This window comes from Bidens hawaiensis, unplaced genomic scaffold, assembly GCF_021521415.1.
Source record: "Bidens hawaiensis isolate Kalapana, Puna unplaced genomic scaffold, B.hawaiensis_p1.1 tig00007859_1, whole genome shotgun sequence".
In the NCBI taxonomy this organism is placed as follows: Eukaryota; Viridiplantae; Streptophyta; class Magnoliopsida; order Asterales; family Asteraceae; genus Bidens; species Bidens hawaiensis.
In genome coordinates this window covers 160,091-180,034 of record NW_027491546.1, presented here as the reverse complement: position 1 = coordinate 180,034, position 19,944 = coordinate 160,091, and the positions used below count along the sequence as shown (strand labels likewise).

The window sequence follows — 19,944 nt, the reverse complement described above, 5'->3', positions numbered from 1 at the left end:
TCTTTATGAATCATGTATTGTTTTGTTCAGTCTACAAGAGTAGACCGGTCATAAGGTATGTTTCATCTCAATTATTACGTAGCTCGAGAATAGAACTCTATTCTTACTCATGCTTGATTGAAAGCAATATTCCATTATGGAGCCAATCACAAATTCGCGAGCTTGTTGTGGGCAATTGACAATATTGATTAATACGACGAACCAAATATTATAATTGGTATCAGAACCACTTATATTTTCGTTTGTTTATAATTGTGAGACAAACCTCATCGCATCGATGAAGATGACTCCTAATTAGTAGGCACTTTTAAGAATTTTTATGGTAAATTTCTTGAATCATTACACAAGAGAAACCCTTTATATGTAAAAGATACAACTATGAATCCTATGAATTTGGCTAGAGATCGATGTACTCCTGAAATAAAAGATAATTACAATTTTTCAAAAGTTGATTTGCTAATACAGGCAATGTTACATTTATGACTATGATACCATCCAGGTATTTATGATATATATTTCTTGAATCATTATACTACAGAAACTGTTTAATTATACATACGGTAAACACACAACCATACGTCATAAAAATATAGCTAGATATATGTACTTAAAATACAAAATAATCATCGTTGTTTAAGTATATATTTATTTGATAATACTAGTAATACCTTAGGCAAATCTTATGTCGTCATGTCCACAAGGAAAATACTTGGTCATTAAAACCATCATGTCTCAAAAATTATCAATACATTGGTTGCGAACGAATAAATATCATATAGCACATTCATTACATATTATTTTCAACAAAGTTTGAGAAATATATAGTCATATACCATTATAAATGTAACAAAAAATTGTATTTTCTTTCATAAAAAAATGATTGCAAAGATCATAAATGTTATTATTATTTACATTGCTACCTCCACCTTCTAATCCACCCCTTTCCTCCCTAATGCTGAATAAGCACGAATAGCAAATGCTATTCGATTCACCCAAATCTCACTCGTCTTTATTAATTATTAATATTAATATTAATTCATTTCCAAAAACAAAATCTAATATCCCATGCCGATCTTTTATTCATATTCATGCAAATTCAAACCTAATCAAGATCCCATGTTCTAAACACACACACAAATCTCCCACGTAGATTTTTTATTTTCTATTTTTGTTATATATTGTTAATGTTCAACGAAGATACATCAAGGGTATGTGTTCCTATGTTCATTACAAAATTTTATAATTTTGTTATTTAGTGTGCATTCAATCTCAACCCTAATGATAAAAACAAAGATTGTATCCTTTAGCCCTTTAGGGTTGAAATGCATGCATGATTATTAGTTCCATTTTTGCAGTTGATAAAGCGATATATGTTACGTATCGCGTAATCTTTAAAATGTTGGTTAAGGGCATTGAAATACATGCATGCATGCATTTCATTTTACTACAGTTTATGCAGTGAGAGATGGTTGCTTTTGGGAAAAAGTTGAAGGCTAGACAAATAGAAGAATGGCAAGGGTATACTATACTTTGCATATTTCTTGATTTATTTATCTATCATTTCTTTTCATTTTCTTACAAAATGATATAATCACATATATCAGATATTACATCAATTACAAGCTCATGAAGAAAAGAGTGAAACAATATACTCGCCAGGTTGAAACAGGAGGCTATGAACGCAGATATGTTCTCAATGACTTCTCAAGAATGCTCGATCATCAAGTACGATACATGAAGAGTTTTAATATATTTTGGTTTTTACGAATATTATGAGTGGTTATTTACTTCTTTTATATATGTAGATTGAAAAAATTGTTCTGTTTCTATTGGAGCAACAAGGGATTCTTAGTGGAAGGATAGCCAAGCTTAGAGAACAACAAGATATGCTTCAAAATGAGCTTGATTTACCAAGAATAGCTTCTTTACAAGATGCTTATAGAGTTATTGGAAGAGATCTACTAAAGCTTCTATTTTTTGTTGAGATAAATGCAGTTGGACTTCGAAAGATCCTTAAAAAGTTTGATAAACGTTTAGGATACAGGTTTACCGATTATTATGTTAAGACGCGTGCAAATCATCCGTATTCCCAACTTCAACAAGTCTTCAAGCATGTGGTAATTATCCCGAGTCCATATTCTATTTTTTTTAGGTAATTGTGAGAACCTAGTACTGGTAACCTAAAGGGTCCCACCAATACACTGTTAATCAGTGGAATCAGGTAAAATGTAACTTCTGTTAGACATGTGGCATTCAAAGGGGCTAAAGACACGAAACCGGCCTAAGACCTCTGCTAGAGGGACTCATGTGCTCTGCATAATCTTTTAAAAATAATTTAATTTCCTTATTTTATTTTGAATGAAATATAATGGAATTTTCAGGGTTTAGGTGCCGTTGTGGGGGCCATATCCAGAAATATAGCAGAACTTGAGGATTTTCAAGGGAGTTACCTATCCATTTATGATCAACCCGCTCGTCCTCTTCAGGTTTAACCATTTCTTATAGCACGGTTCGGGTAACATGTCAAAACATGTCATTTTTAGTTCATGTCAAACGGGTGGGTTGGTTGACCCAAATTATTTTTTTTTTCCTTTTCAATTTGTTGTATGAGTAATAAATATGTTAATCACATTTTTATTACAATAATCACACAACACATAAAAATAATTTAAGAGGTTGTATACATTAAAATAGCATTTGGACGACTTTCATCCTGTTTGACTCGTTTGCAGGATCCTGTGATTGACTCGATAAAAGCAGCGGTCGACAGATTATCTCACTCAACAAATTACCTTACTTACTTGGGGCAACATGCTCTTATCATACATGAAGACTTGCCAACAACTAATGAAGAAAATGTTGAAGATCAAAGATACCATTTCATGTCACTTTTGTTAAACTTGGTGAACACATTTCTTTATATGGTGAATACTTATATTATTGTCCCAACAGCAGATGATTACTCCACGAGTCTTGGAGCTGCACCAACCGTTTGCGGGGTTGTAATCGGTGCAATGGCTGTCGCGCAAATATTTTCTTCGGTTTATTTTAGTGCTTGGTCTAATAAATCGTATTTCAAACCGTTGATCTTTAGCAGCATTGTTCTTTCTTTGGGCAATGTGATGTATGCGTTGGCGTATGATTTTGACTCATTAACGGTGCTTTTGCTCGGCCGTCTATTTTGTGGGTATGTCTTTGACCCTTGTTTAGATTTGAAGGAAATCACAAAAATGGCCATCTTGACACATGAGTCTGAGAAAGTGGCAGTTAAACAGACCAAATGACCATTTTTTTGTGTCTTTTAGTATTTTCTGATCAAATTCTTAGAATATTTTAACAGTTTCTTTAGTTTTATAGTTATTTTGTAGCCATTTAGCCTTAAAAGTCGAACTAAGACCTTTTGAGGTCAAACCTGTTCTTTAATAAAAAGCACAATTATTCTCAATTATAACAAAGTTTTCCTTTTTTGTTTTTGTCTCTTGTAAAATTGTTGTGATGATAGATGATTATAATGTCTAAAAACTTACAAGTTCCACCACTTTTAATTCAATCTGAGAATGTGAAATGGTTATATATTGTTAAACAAGTACTTATCTTTTTGTTTATAACTGTGTAGTCTTGGATCTGCTAGAGCAGTAAACCGACGATATATAAGTGATTGTGTTCCACTCAACATCCGAATGCAAGCCTCAGCAGGTTTTGTTAGTGCTAGTGCTCTTGGAATGGCTTGTGGCCCTGCAATTGCGGGATTATTACAATTTCAATTCAAGGTCTACATGATCACCATTAACCAAAACACGGCCCCCGGTTGGGTTATGGCTGTGGCATGGGTGTTTTACTTGATGTGGCTCTCGGTTTCATTTAAAGACCCCGGTCATCTCTCTCAAGAGGCTCATGCCCCTGAATGTAAAACAGGTATGCTGAAAAAAATAAAAATAATAAATCTTTTTATAACCATGATAGAATATGTTATTTCTTTTTATTTTTGAGGGGTTGGATATTTATTATAGGCGCAGCCGAGTGTGATACACTTGAAAATGGTGCAACACAACCGTTACTTTTAAGTTCACAAGCGCACCAAGATGATGTGGATGAAGATCAAGAATGTGACATGAGTGAAGCGCCTTCAGAAGACTCGCATGCGCCCATTAATTCCATAGGCGCAGCGTATAAGTTACTCACACCTTCCGTAAAGGTTTGATTTTTTTTTTCAATACAAATTACATGTATGATCATCTGTTGATGAGTGTTGACAAGATAATCCATAAATATCAGGTTCAGTTGTTTATATACTTCATGCTCAAGTATGCAACCGAGATCTTGTTGGCAGAATCTAGTGTCATCACTTCATACTACTTCAAATGGACTACAAGTAAAGTTTCAATATTTCTTGTATGCCTTGGCCTAACTGTTCTTCCTGTAAACATGATTATTGGAAGCAATATCAGCAGCATGTTCGAAGATAGGTACAATTTATTTATCTTTATCGAGTACCCGCTTCATTATTTGCTCTAAAAAAACTTGGAATTTAAAGATTTTGTTCATATTAGACACTTTTTTCACAATATAATGAAACTTAACATGAATGTGAATACACTCAATAGCCAATGACTTTTAATGTGTCTGATGAGTAATTTACCCTTAAAAACTTATGTACTGAGTGAAAAAATGTGTTTAATTGTGTAAATTATGTTAATATTTATAAAATTTGGGCTTTTCTCAAGTTGTTCACATGGTGTCAATCGTGTCGGGTTGGTGGGTTGAGGGGTTTGCTGTTGGCGGGTTGAATTGTTAAACCCGAATATAACACATATTTTTATTCGTGTCAGAAACACCAATCCTAACATCCACACACTTAACCCATTTATCTAAACGGGTTGGTGGGTAATAATCAAGTTGTAGACGTGTAAATCGGATTGGGTGTTGGTAGAAAATACCTGCTTTGTTGGTCAACCTGTTTAACCAAAAACGGTAGGCGGGTCGACTTGTTTAACTAAACGGGTAAACAGATCAATCCGAATACAATCTGTTTTTTAAACAGGTCAGATAAGCCAACTCAAAACCTGAAACCATTTTTTTAGTGTCGTGTCAGAAATTGCCACCCCTAAAGCATTTACAAATATTACTGTCACAGTTATTTTTGTAGAAAAAAGTATGACCACTTGCATATAGTTTTAGGGAAGAGTATGTTTGACTAATTATATGTTTTCTTATATAACCACCTGATTTTTGTTCAGACAAATTTTACTAGCATCAGAGATCATGGTTTGTTTGGGGATTGCAGCTAGTTTTCACATAATAAATCCTTATACCGCAACTCAGTATGTAGTATCAGGGCTCGTTATGTTTGTTTCCGCTGAAGTTTTAGAAGGTACCTTTTAAAATCATATATGTTTCACAGCATGTTCCGGCCGGGCTAACTATTGAAAACATATTCTTGTTGATACATACATAGGTGTGAACTTGTCACTTCTATCGCGTGTAATGTCATCGCGACTATCACGTGGGACTTTTAATGGTGGACTATTGTCAACTGAAGCTGGGACTATAGCTAGAGTGATTGCGGATGCTACTATAACATTAGGAGGGTATGTTGGTGAGAGTAGACTCTTGAATGTTACTTTACTACCATCACTAACTATATGCATATTGTCGATTATTGCTACGGGTTTGACCTACAATTCTCAGTACTAATTTGACGTTTGTCAAGCTTGGCTCAGTTAAGTGTCTTGTGGCTGAAATATACACTCTAGGTACATGTGTGTTTGTGTGTGTTGGGGGTGGGGTGGTCATGTATAATAACACTTTTAGTAGTTACTAGCCCCAAGATGAAGTGCATGGTATGTTGTGCAAAGGCACATCTCACTCTGAGGTGCAAAAGAGCGTCTTGTGTACGAGCATCGTCGTGTCACTCACTGATGCGACCGGCTAGTTGCTTGCGTTTTAGAAAACAATGTGTTAGTTATTTGGTTTTATATAATATTTTTGGGCAATGTCTATTTATGATGACTGTTATGTATTTTACAAATCGGTTTTTGGATTGAGTTTTACATTCCAGGTTTTGTATATTTGTATCAAATTTGACATGATAATGGACCAAATTAAAGTAACAGTTTTTGTAGTTAATGTATGTCATTTTAAGATTCTTGTTTGATTCCAAGAACCCAAAGGGGAAGAGGAGAGACTTGTGTTGTTTAACTGATTAACTGAATATGACTAGTATTTGGCAAACATGACTGATCACTTGAAGGTTTCCAATACATAGACCACATGTAGGAGTTTCCACTCCAATAACCACCATCCATCTTCTTAATTTCCAAAACCAACCCAATGACCGCGCGTTACTTATGCCACAAATACAAAGAGACTTAATCGGCGTTAGATACTTTCAAGCTCTTGCTTGAGTTGTGAGAAGATGAACCCTTCAGTTGTTTGTACTTTTAAGTTTTAACCTGACTCTTCAATAGATCAAATAATCGAACACCATCCCTTTCATTATCCGTAGCTTTCCATATCCTCAAATCTAAAGGGAAAAGTTCTATTCATTTGCACCAATGAGGAAAGGAGAATGGACCATCAATCTTTCTGCGTTAAACTTTGTAATGCCTATTAGATTATGGCTTTGAAACTGTAATTGTCGTTGGACCTACATACATTATAAGTTCTGGATCTTTTTAATGCATGCCTATTATATATTTAGCGGGGCCATCCTCACCCTACCGCCATGATCTGATAGGTAGATCTTCTGTTTGTCGATCGTTATGCAAGAAATCCGCATCAAGATGATAATTATCTATCTTAATGGTTCTCAAACAAAACCAAAGTGGTTCCCCATCTTTGTAACCCGCTTTCAAATTATTTATCTACAGAGTAACATCATGAACCCTTAAAAATCTAACAAAAGCAGTGTATTTCCCCATCTTTGTAACCCGATTGAATATATATACACATCCCCATCTTATACGAAAGATTTGATTCTTATCCATCTAGTTTTCTTCTTAGTAATAGTATTTATTTTATATATAACTAGAGAGGTCATATCTAAGGTGTGTTTTGATTGTGAAGTAAAGTAAACTAGACTTCCAACTGATCAAGTACATTATTTTATGGCATTGGTTATTCACACACCCTTTTTGATATTCATACACCCTTTAACACACATTTTATCTTTTATACACACCCTCTCCAGGGCCGTCTTTGAGAATGCAAGAAAGAAAAGAAAAAACTAGGGCCAGGGACAATAAAAACAAAAGGCCCTAAAATACAAACTAAAAAATATTTATATAACTTAGACGAATGCGATAACATCATAACTTTGAGGTTGTTTTTGATAAAACGTATGTATATTTACATTCTTCTCGATTCGTGTCTTATTTTTTAGTTCGTTTATCTTTTTCTCTTTTTACATTTTTGACCGCCGGTCACCGGATAAGTGGGATAAGTGTATAGGCTTAAAGAACATAATATCTAAATATAATAAAAGCTGATTTTCTACGATTCATCAACATAAAAAACTAATTTATTCAAAAACCATTGGATCAATAACCATTTAATCAAATAAAAAAAATTTAGAATACAACTCTAAAACGTCAAAATTCTAAAATATTAAAATTACAAAAAGAATTCTAAAACACTCATCAAACCAAATTCTATAAAACTAAACAAATAAACTCATTACCCATCAGAAACTAAGCGTAAAAATCAATTAAAAAATAACCTATTATTCTATTAACTATTAACCTGGTTAACAGCTGCCCGCAAAGAGCATGACTTCAGCGAAGACCGAAGGGCATAACTACAGAAGGCTGCTGCCGATGAAGGGTAGAAAGTCGCCGGCTGTTCTCAACTTCTTCTCTGCGTCGTTTGATTCCCAGCACCCAGCAGTGTATTATTATTGTTTATTTTTTTAAATGTAACTTGAGGATGGGCCTTTAAAAACAGATGGGCCGGATACTACATATATATAATTTATAAAAAAATCCTTGGGCTCTAAACGGAAGTGGGCCTGGGACTTGAACCCTCCCTCATAACCAGGCCTGACCCTCTCCAAAGGATCAAAGGATGTATGAATAACATGTCCCTACTTTATACTGAACGTTGACAAGGAGGGCTATAGCAATGTCGTCACCGTATGTCTAATTTCTTGTAGTGGTCTATTTTGTGGTCATTCATTATAAACCTAGACTAAGAAATTTTCCTTGCTCATTATTTTTCTAAGATAGTTACACACGAGCCTGCGTGAACAGGGTGCTACGTACTTGGCCGTTATTTTACCTTTTAGTCAAATGAAACATTAAACCTAGGAATATGAAGTTATTAAACATGTAAAATTAATTTGTGGTTCTTGTTGTCAAAATGATTGGAAATTTGGAATAACACATGTTCGAAGTTCAAATCGTAAAACTAACTTGGATGGGGCGCCACGTGGGTTGTGGGTTGAGGGAGAGAGAGATCGAGAGAGAGTATGTGTGCGTGTGTTGAGGGTGGGTTAGGTGATATTGTGATAGCATTTCATTGGATGTCACAAGGATCTTGACTCAAGGGTAGTGGTGCTCCTAATTTGGGTAGTTTACGATAGCTTTCAAGAATGATAAATGATAATTAACGAACACCTTAAAAATAACCGACTTATATTATAATCAGAACATATAACTCAAAAAACTGATTACAATATTTTTGGTAGTGATGATGGTGATTGTTGTGTTTGTTATTGTTATGGTATCTAACACTAACTTTGTACATGTATTTATACTAGTATCCAACTTGGTCACAAAGCATATGTGTTCACCACTCAACTTGGCCACCAAGGTGAACTTGGGCAACAAGGTCAATTTGGATAACAAGGCGAACTTGACCACCAAGCAAATGGAAGAATGTTTCATAATACCTCCTTAGACTTTAACTGACTTGTTAAAACCTCTTAGGCCCGGTTCACCGACTTGTGACCCGGAATAGAAATTAATCCAACATTCACCCCCCTAATTTCTGATTCGGATTAGAAATGTCTTCAACTCCAAGTAACTCACGCATCTCCCCCATTAGATTCAAAACGTCTGTGACTCGATGAGTCATATTTACCGAAAAAAGTTTACCTTGGTCACCCCCTTGAATTTCTTCTTCTCGGATTTGCTCCGCATAGGCTCGGAGTCGGCCTACAACATCTTCAAATCCCGTTTTATTGAGATCCAAAAGTTGTTCAAGCGAAACAACCATCTGAATATACTTCGATCTTGAGAGACTTTTGAGAAACTTCTTTACCAACCTTGCTTCATCTATAACTTCGCCGAGAGCCGCATATTTCGAGACAATGCTCGATAACTTGCCCGCAAAGTTATCTGTGAAATCTGACATGTTCATCTTCATATTGTCAAATTCAATTTACAAGGTTTGGAGACGTGCTTCTCTAACCCGTTTGGCACCTAAGTGTCATGTTTTAATCGAATCCCACATGGCTTTAGCAGTTCTTGATCTCCAATTTGCATGATCAAGGTTTCAGGTCTGGATTGAAACAACAAGGCCATAGCCATGCCATTTTTGTCTTCATCGGAAACACTCGAGTTGATGATGTCCCAAACTTTGTTAACTCCTAGGACTACTTTCATCCTCATAGACCACACGATATAGTTTGTTGTAGTTGACATTGGACATTGAACAGAAGATGGCCCGTTCTCTTTCCACTTTGGCGGCGACGGTGGAGTCGTGTCACCCATGGCTACTCAAACCCAACTTGTTTGAATAAAGTAACAATTGAACGAACTATGCGATCGACAATGACAACAACTTCTTTGGGAGATCAAACCAACTTTTTCGATCAACCATGGCAACAACTTATTCGGGAAATCAAACCAACTTGTTCGATCGAGGCACCTTCTTTGTTGGCCGTTAATTATCGCGTTCTTTAAACTTGCTCTGATACCAAATCAAGAATGATAAACAAAATTTAACGCACAACTTAAAAATACCCGACTTATATTATAACTATAAAATATAACTAAAAAACTGATTACAATATCTTTGGTAGTGATGGTGGTGATTGTTGTGTTTTTTGTTGTTGTTGTTGTTGTGTCTAACACTAACTTTGTACATGTATTTATACTAGTAATCCAACTTGGTCACCAAGTATAATATGTGTTCACCACTCAACTTGGCCACCAAGGTGAACTTACACAACAAGGTGAACTTGGCAAACAAGCAAATTAAAGAATGGTTCATAATACCTCTTAGCCTTTAACCGACTTGTTAAAACCTCTTAGGCCCGGTTCTAAGACTTGTGACCCGGAATAGAAATTAATCCAACAAGTTGAGGGTACGTATGAAGCGACCGAATCTTATTCGTTGAATCTTAAAGCAACTTCAATGCCATTTTAGTTCTGATTCAGAATTTTGCACTGGACAAATGCTCATTGGAGGTAATGTTCAGTTTAAAGCATATCCATAAAACTGAATGAAAGCAAACATTATAAGTGAGCCCAGTGTAATTAAATATCAATTTTCATTAAAATTTTGAAACCAATTTAACCCCTCACTTTAATTATCTTTCTTTTTGAATTAAAAATAAATATTATTGTTTTTTTTGTACTTTAACAGTGAAAATATTAGTTGTTTCTAAGCTTACATACCAATGGTAACCATCTTAATATTTTTTGAAAGGTAGTAACCATATATAAATATTTAAATAATATGAAATAAAAAAAATAAGATGCTTATAAAAGTATTTTAATTTACAGAAAGAAAATATAGAAGTCTCTGATTATGTGGAATATAAGGATGTTTAAAAATAAAGGTAGTGTTGTAAGAGAAATGAGAGTTTTTGGTGTTTGAAAGTGAATGACTGAAAATCCGATTTGACAGTTAGGTTGTGTTTGTTTATGCTTATAAGGTCTGCAAGGAGCCTATGTCCGCCACCACTACCCACCGTCCGCCACCACCACCCACCGTCCACCACCACCACCACCACCACCACCATCCACCGTCCACCGCCACCACCACTGATGGTCGGGCAAAAGTCGTGTATATTATTATAGTTTTTGTCTAATTTTAGTTTAAATATTATGTGAACTTTGGTACTTCAAGCGTGTTTATGTGTTTCAGGATACTTGACGTTAAGGACGCTTATCGGGATGAATTACGGGCTTGGAACGAAGATGTAGAAGACACATAATGATTAGCAAGCTTTCCGATGCAAAATAAATGAAGAAAATGAAGAAAATTCTGTCAGACACCCTTAGAGTATCTGGGAGTTTAGAGATACTCTAAAGACTCACATCAGGAAAGTTGACTTTAGAGTGGCGCTAAGGGAGTTTAGAGACACTCTAAAGTCCTCCAGACGGGAAATTAAAACCTAACTCTATTATATTGAGTTTTCAGCCCCCATTCGACCTATCCTTCATTCCTTCAACCAAGTACAAGCCCTAGGACGATTTTCCACCACCCCGAAGCCTCCGGTTCGTCCGTTCATCGCATGCTTTCATCCTCTCATCAGATAAGCGGATCTTTCGTGATGCCGATGCCAGGCTAAACCACTGTATTCACTTTAGGCTAGGGTTTTGTGTAAACTAACTTTGATCAGATTCAATGTTTTGAATGCTTATGAACTTGATTGAATATCTTTAATCTTGTTTTACATTATGAATTGATTGTTTAAACAGTTTATGATTTTGATTATCAAACTTTGCATCACTTTTCTGGTTGTGTTCATCACATGTAGGGTTAGCTCTTATGTCATTGAACCAGTAATCGTTAGTCATTTCTTAAAATTGGTTTTCATTCATTAAACTGGTAATTGGGTAAACCGGGGTTCAGTTGTGTCAACAATTCGGTTAGGGTATCGTTTGTCCTCACAACCCAACTGTTAGGTTTAGTAATTACTGCGCAATTAATCTTATGAATCTGTGATTAGTCGGTTATCACTTTACCTGAACCTGAAGTGAATCTTTCTCACATAATTGTTTACAGCTTTAAAAGTAATCGTGTGTTATTATAATCATCTTTTCTAAACCGCTTGACATCGTTTGTCCACCTTAGTTAATTAATTAACAACCATGAACTTTACTTGCACTTTCCACTGATTCCCTGTGGAGACGACCTTACTTACCCGTACTAGTTATAGTTATTTAAGTTATATAAATACTTATTTTTGATTAGAGCACCACATCTACGTCAACCACCCACCCACCACCTTCTGCCGCCACCACCACCGTCCACCACCACCACCACCACCCATCGTCTGCCACCACCACCACCACCACCGTCAACCACTCACCACCACCACCGTTAACCACCCACCACCACCATCGTCCATCACCACCACCACCACCACCCCCGTCGGCCACAACCACCGTCCACTACCACCACCGTCCACTACCACCACCATCCACCACCACCACGCCCCGTCCGCCGCCACCACCACCCACCGTCCGCCGCCACCACCATCCACCACCACCCGCCACAACTCTCCACCACCACCATAGTCCACCACCCACCACCACCGTTCATCACCACCACCACCCATTGTCGGTCACCATCACCGTCCACCACCCACCACCACAACCGTCCATCACCACCACCCACCATTCACCGCCTACCACAATCGTCTACCACCACCCACTTCCATAATTCGTACACCACTACAAATTATTTTAGTAGTCTACAAACGTTAAATGACTTTTATCTACTGTAATATATATGACAGGTAACTAATTTTCAGCTTATGCAGACGATTTCCAATTTATAAAACAAATAATATTATATTTTTAGATTGGAGACCTTCATACCACATCTTCAGTTGCAGACATTAAATCAGATGAAATCAGATTGCAGACAATTTTTGTCTTAAAAAACAAACAACACCTTAATGTGGCGCGTTTAGTTTATTTCATTATAATAGGGTAATGAAAGAAACACCCCCTCCACCCTTACAAGTGCATACTCATTGCTTGTTATAACATCAATATTATGATCGGAAATCATTTGCTAATAGACCTATATCTATATGATAATTTATTTATTTTTTCTCTAAGAACTTGCGAGTCGACCGCTTCACTTTTCTATTAGCTACACCGTCATCACGAAAGTGTTACAATAAAACCAACAAAACTGTAGGTGTTTCATATATCCTCAATGAGTCTGAGAAATGTTGATAACTCGGAACGTATTCACAAGTACGTGAATATAGAAGGTCTTAAGCAGACAAGTTCGTTTAGTTCCCTAATTATAATAGAAATAATGGTAATGTATTGGTCACTAAGTTTGGGTTAGATCTATAAATATAGGGCTTGGTCAAAGGCTTTAGATTTGTGACTTAATAGAGAATTATTGTAACGAGTTTTTGAGCTTTGCAATAATTTAGTGTTTATCAATCTTTTGCCTTGAAAGTGCAGGTAAGGATATGATGCGTCTATTATAACAAATAAAGGTTTGTAGTATCACATTTCTTGGATTCCCCTAAGAATTATCGGATTAAACACAAAAATATTTGGAGTGTCTAAGAATGCTTGCTAAATATGCATATGGATGTGATATGGTTGAACAATATTTAAACATATAACAAACCAGGAAATCTTTGTACCTCAGATTTTTTTACAACTATTTAAGATTCTTGGATTTCGACTCCATAAAGACCTTATTCTTAATTGCATCATTCTAATTAATGTGCCCTCACAATCCCTTATACACACACAAATACACACATTAAAAAGAGAATATATATGGATTGTTTAGGGTGGTGCAAAAAGATTGTTGCAGCTCTCTCTGCATTGCTTCTCCTTCAAGGATGTTATTGTACCCGTCGAGGTAATACATTCGTTGCTTTTAGCGTTGTTTTTAGCGAGATCATGTAACTTTTTTTTTAAAAATATTTAATTTAGTTTTCGTCTAATAAAATGTAATTTTAATATTTATAATAGAAATTTAAATAAATATATTTTCTTTGTATATATCGATATAAATTAGGGGTGGCAATCTAGACCCATGAGTTGAATAGGTTGTATCAAAATGTATAATATGGGTCAGAATGGGTCAAACTAAAAAAATGAAATGATTGAAACGGGTCAAAACGGGTTGACATTTCTCGGGGTTTTTTTTTTGTTTTTTGTGGAACGAGAAAAACGGAAAACACTTTTTGGTATTTTTACTTTTTACGTTTTTGATTTATATATCGAGTTATAATTTTTTAGTTATTTTTTTTTAATTTTTTGGTGATGAGTTTTAAAAATGGGTTTTGAATTTTTTGATTACATGTCAACCCGTTTTAATCATTTTCTTTTTTTTAATTTGACCCATTCTGACCCATATTATACATTTTGATACAACCCATTCAACCATGGGTCAAGATTGCCACCCCTAATAAAATTTATCAAAAACAAAGTTATATATAAAATTCTAACGAAATTTGCTACTTAAGACAAGGAAAACGATGTGCAAATAAATTTCAAAAGGAAACAAAAAAAAAAGACAAATTACAAAGAACAATATTTACTACACATATTGTTTATATTATTCTAGAATTTTGTATTTCATTTCTTGATATTTAGAGCTACATATCTTTGGAAAAGAATGTATGTTTGCTTATAAAACTTAGTACTAACCTTTCTTTATTATATCATGTAACAAATTGTGTTTTCACATAAAGATCGAGGCTTCAGTTTCTTGCACCAAGCAACAACAGCTTCAATGGTGTCATACTACGACTACATTATCGTCGGTGGCGGCACCGCCGGCTGCCCATTAGCCGCCACCCTCTCCCAGTTCGCCTCCGTCCTCCTCCTCGAACGCGGCAGCTCCCCATTCGGCAACCCCAACATCACCCACTTGTCCGCATTCGGGTCCGCCCTATCCGACCTCTCCCCGAGATCCCCTTCCCAGCGCTTTGTCTCCGAGGACGGCGTCATCAACGCCCGGGCCCGTGTGCTAGGGGGCGGAAGCTCCCTAAACGCGGGGTTTTATTCACGGGCCGGGTCAGAATACATCGCCAGGGCCCGTTGGGATGCGAAGCTGGTTAACGAGTCGTACAGGTGGGTTGAACGGCGGGTGGCGTTTCACCCGCCGTTGCGGCAGTGGCAGTTGGCGGTTAGGAATAGTTTGTTGGAGATCGGTATACGGCCGTATAATGGTTATACACTTGACCACTTGTATGGTACAAAAGTTGGGGGGACTATATTTGATGGATATGGGCATAGGCATACTTCTGCTGATTTGCTTCACTATGCAAATCCTAACGGGCTCACTGTTTTGCTTCATGCACCGGTTCAAAGAATATTATTCACAACAGAGGGTGTGTTTTCTTTATAAACCTTCTTGTACGTAATGCATTACAAGTTGTACATTTGTAACTTTTTTGGTAATTTGATGTAGGGAAAGTGAAACCAACAGCCAATGGGGTGATTTTTACTGATGTAAATGGGCTGAGCCATTGGGCTTATTTGAGAAAAGGGTTCAAGAATGAAGTTATAGTTTGTTCTGGGGCACTAGGAAGCCCACAACTTCTAATGCTAAGTGGGCTAGGCCCAGAGAAGCATCTTGAGGCCCATAATATATCTGTGGTCAAGAACATGCCTTTAGTGGGCCAAGGGATGTCGGATAACCCGATGAATGCGGTTTTTGTTCCCTCTCCTAGGCCCGTTGAGGTGTCACTTATCCAGGTCGTTGGTATTACTCACAATGGAATCTATATCGAGGGCGCGAGTGGCGAAAACTTTGCTAGTGAAACTAAAAGTACTCGGGATTTTGGGATGTTTTCTCCAAAGGTGCTAAACTAAAACTTATAGTAAGTAGTATGGTCAATATATTATTTAACTTTAAGCGAATTTGGTTACGCTTTACAGATTGGACAACTCTCGACTTCGCCCCCAAAGCAAAGAACACAAGAAGCGTTAAATAGGGCAATAGAAGCAATGAGGTCCCTCCCACGAAGTGCTTTCATGGGTGGTTTTATCTTGGAGAAGATTATGGGCCCACTCTCAAGGGGACATCTTGAACTTCGGTCCACAAACCCAAATGATAACCCCGCTGTCACGTTTAATTATTTTAAAGACCCTGGAGACTTAGAAAAATGCGTGGAAGGTATCAAGCTCATTGAGAAGGTGATTGAATCAAGATCATTTTCAAGATTCCGATACCATCACCTCCCAGTCTCGAGTCTTCTAAACATGACTGCTAATTCGCCTGTTAATTTGTTACCTAAACATGCAAATGCTTCAAGATCTTTAGAACAATTTTGTAGAGACACCGTAACGACTATATGGCATTACCATGGAGGATGTCAAGTTGACCAAGTGGTAGATCATGATTATAAGGTTATTGGTGTAGACTCTCTTCGGGTCATTGATGGGTCAACTTTCGATTATTCTCCCGGAACTAATCCTCAAGCTACCGTGATGATGCTCGGAAGGTACATGGGAGTTAAAATGTATCATGAGAGAATTGCAAACAACTGAATTGATTAAAGATTTAGTAAAATTGTTTCTTGCTTTGAGTTTTTTATTGGGAAATTTTGATTAATTAGTATAGAGTTTCGTAAATACTTATATTTATATTATACTATTAATTTTCTTTTTCTTTTCTGTATATTAGTTGTTTTATATATAGCATATGTGCTTATTAATACGCCCTGCTTGCGCTGCACGTATATAATGTATATATGTGTGAACCCTCGGGTGGGCAAAAGTGAAATTGCACTAATTTTGACGTTATTTTACTAATCTCGTGAAAATAGCGTTAAAAGTGACGGAAGGTTAATCAGGCATCATGTGGTGACGTTGATAGCCGAAAGACAAGGGTACATGCACCAATCAGCCGGTGTCCCGATGATTGAGTGCTATGTGTCTTATGTCCAAGGCTTGAAGCAAAACTACTATCGAGCCGGGGGGTCTCACCGGAAGCAGTCTCTCTATCCTCATGGGGTAGAGGTAAGGCTGTCTACATCTTACACTCCTCAGACCCTACCACAGCTTTGCTATTGGTGGGATATACTGAGTACGATGATGATGATATGTGCTTATTACTAGTTTATTCTAGTACTTCACTCTGCACATACACAGATACACATCGACTCACAGGTATCGAACACAATTAAACGGTTACAACACTAAATAAACCATATTAGTATTTAAAAAAGTTTCATATAAATAGTATGTTTTGCATCACTTTTTAAAATAGATACTCTTAAAATAGTATCTGTAATAGTATTCTTTCCAATAAGAGCAGTGGAAATGGTCTCCGTGAGACCCCCGTGAGAGGTTGTTTGGCGCCGTGAAGGGCGTGAAACACCGCCCCCTTCCTCCGTGATCATTTCATCGCCACTTCTTTCACGGCCATAGTTGGTGGGCCCACTCGATTTCAAACGGCTATATAGCCGGTGCCTTAAAATTAAAAAAAAAACTTTTTTTTACCTATAAATACCCACTATTTTATACAAAAAACATACCAAACTCACACCTTTCTCTCTACTTTTTATAAACTTTCTCAACTTTTATAAAAAAATATCATGGATCCCAACATGCCTCGTCTAACTCCGGAGCAATACGCGTAGTGGCTCTCCCAATATTTCGGTCATATTCCCGCACCAAACGTCAACACACAACAACAAGGTGTTCATCAACCACCTCTATTCCAAAACTTCCCAACCCAAAGTCAGTGGGTTTAGGAGTTTTTTTTAATAAGTAATGTAGGTTTTTTTAATAAGTTAGTTTGAATGTAGCTCTTTTATTTAATTTAATGTGTTATATCAAAAAATTTAAATTTATAAAAAAATTAATATAATAATGGTTTCACCCCCTGTTTCACACAACCCATTTCCAGTGAAAAATGTGGATGTGAAAGCTGATGTGGCGCTGACGTGGCAGAGAGAGAAGGTTTCACTAGCTTGTTTCACCCCACCCATTTCCATTGCTCTAAGAACATGTATAGTCATAATGCTTCACCAATGGGCATTATGTGTCATGTGGCGCCCAATAACAATTATGGTTTTTTTTTGCAAAAAGATAGTGTAGTCATAACATTTACCCCCCGGTTTACCCTCGGGCATATGCGGCCCGGTCACTATTATTTTTTTTTAAATAATAATTCATTAAATAATTAAATATAAAATTAAAAAACTACATTTAAATTAAAAAATACATTAAATTTAAAAATAAAAACTACATTAAAATAAAAAAATACATTAAATTAAAAAAAATATAACAATAATAATAAGACTAAATGTTGTATTTTTCAAAAATTTTCGCTTGCCGGTTTGCTTTTAGAGATTGGACTCTCGGGTCATCTTCGGATAACTCCTTTGTTAAAACCTCGATGTCGTGGTCCAATTCATTTCTTTTAAGTACTTCGACGACGTCCAAATTTACCTGAAGATGTTTAGCTCCAAGTTCTTGTATACCTTTGAGTCGAATATTCATTTCTTTGAAATGACTTTCCATTTCGGCATTCGAACTCGTTGTCGACGACGACGCAACTAGGCCTATTCACGAGCCGAGCCGAGCCCGAGCCAAGGCAAGCTCTAGCTCAAGCTCGGCTCGAGCTCGAGCTCTTAATCGAGCTAAAAGTTTGAGCTCAAGCTCGGCTCGGTTTAAAATCGAGCTGGCTCGGCTCGAGCTCGATCTCTTAGTCGAGCTAAAAATTTGAGCTCAAGCTCGGCTCGGTTTTAAATCGATCCGGCTCGGCTCGGCTCGATTTAGCTCGAATTTACCTGTAATAATAAACATCATATGCAACCATCAAGTTAAACTAAATAAATATGATGTTGAGATCAACACCAACCAAATGCAAACTAAACAAATTCGTCTAATAACACCATCGAAAACAAAATATGTTCAACAAGTCTAAACCAAACCAAATACAAAATTAAGTAGAGAAGTATTATCTATGACCGGCGGCCGATAGCGGAGGTGAATATGAGTGGCAGCCGACGGCGAAGGTGAATATGAGCGGCTAGGGTTAGGGTGGAAAATGGAACGTATACTGATTATTGAGTGTGTGAACTATGAAATCTCATATCTCAGTTACTCTGTATATGGAATTATGAATATGGACTATGGAGTGAGAAAGGAAAGTGGGCTGGATTAAAGGAAATCCCATGAGTTAAAATAATTGTGCTCGATAATTATATGCATGTATGTATATATATAATAAATTAATATAAAATAGTTCGAGCCAATCGAGCGAGCCTACCGAGCGAGCTCGAGTCAAGCGGGGCTAGCTCAGGCTTGGCTCGTTTAGAAATCGAGTTGAGCTAGGCTCAGCTCGTTTACAATCGAGCCGATTTCGAGCGAGCTTTCTTCGAGCTTTTTCGAGTGAGTTTCGAGCGAGCTTCGAGCCATGAGCTTTTTGAACAGCCATAGACGCGACCCCTTTCCCCCTTCCCCTGCTTGTTCTACCCCCCGGTCAAGGGATCTCGGCAACATAGGGATTCCCGTCTTCATTATCGCTTAAGTTAAAATTTCGAGCGTCAGAACTTGGCATTTCTGGATCAACCGAAGACGACGTTTTAGATCTTTTGTTAGGCCTAACACTTTCGGTGTCGGCCTCCATAACCGGGGTCCATTTAGGGTGAAACCGATGGTGATTTTTCCAACTGCCAAAGTAATTTAAGCTCCCCGAGTTCCGTTGATACTCTGTCAACGCCATTTCAATGATTTCCGCGTCACGTTCGAGTCATCCGAGAGTGAACCGTATGGTAAGTCGTGCATTTGATGTTTATATCAGTCCATTTCGAGATTACCGAATCTTTTTCCCGACGCAAGTCCCCGCCAAGTTCGTGGAACAAATCTTTAATTTTTTTCCAAAATACGCCCGATGATTGATAGTTCGCTAATAATTAAAAATATTACAAGTTCAATGTTTGTTCTAAGAAATTTAAATAAATGGTATATATTTTTTAAAAACTTACCACACAGGGGATCTTTCGCTATCGCGCACCAATCACGAGCAACTAGTTCACACTCGTCGGTA

The 19,944-nt window shown here is 36.9% G+C and overlaps 1 protein-coding gene, 1 long non-coding RNA gene and 1 pseudogene across 4 annotated transcripts in view; all 3 read left to right on the top strand.

Annotated features, from left to right (window-relative positions):
* The window catches only part of LOC143636325 (uncharacterized), a 256,311-nt gene that overhangs the window by 185,500 nt on the left and 50,867 nt on the right, over positions 1-19,944 (top strand). The window lies entirely within an intron of this gene.
* Positions 1,466-5,694, top strand: LOC143636313 (SPX domain-containing membrane protein At4g22990-like). 2 transcript variants are annotated; one of them, XM_077103946.1, is made up of 10 exons: positions 1,466-1,518; positions 1,605-1,725; positions 1,806-2,117; positions 2,382-2,486; positions 2,733-3,187; positions 3,617-3,906; positions 4,017-4,195; positions 4,276-4,466; positions 5,238-5,371; positions 5,456-5,694. In XM_077103946.1, the coding sequence occupies exons 1-10, from the start codon at positions 1,466-1,468 to the stop codon at positions 5,692-5,694; spliced, it is 2,079 nt and encodes a 692-aa protein (XP_076960061.1). The 2 variants fall into 2 exon arrangements, with proteins under 2 accessions (XP_076960061.1, XP_076960060.1); XM_077103945.1 differs by having other exon boundaries at positions 3,617-3,915; positions 4,011-4,195.
* LOC143636321 (protein HOTHEAD pseudogene) lies at positions 14,626-16,582 on the top strand (annotated as a pseudogene). The gene is made up of 3 exons (XR_013154217.1): positions 14,626-15,271; positions 15,352-15,743; positions 15,822-16,582. The product of XR_013154217.1 is annotated as a protein HOTHEAD pseudogene (transcript).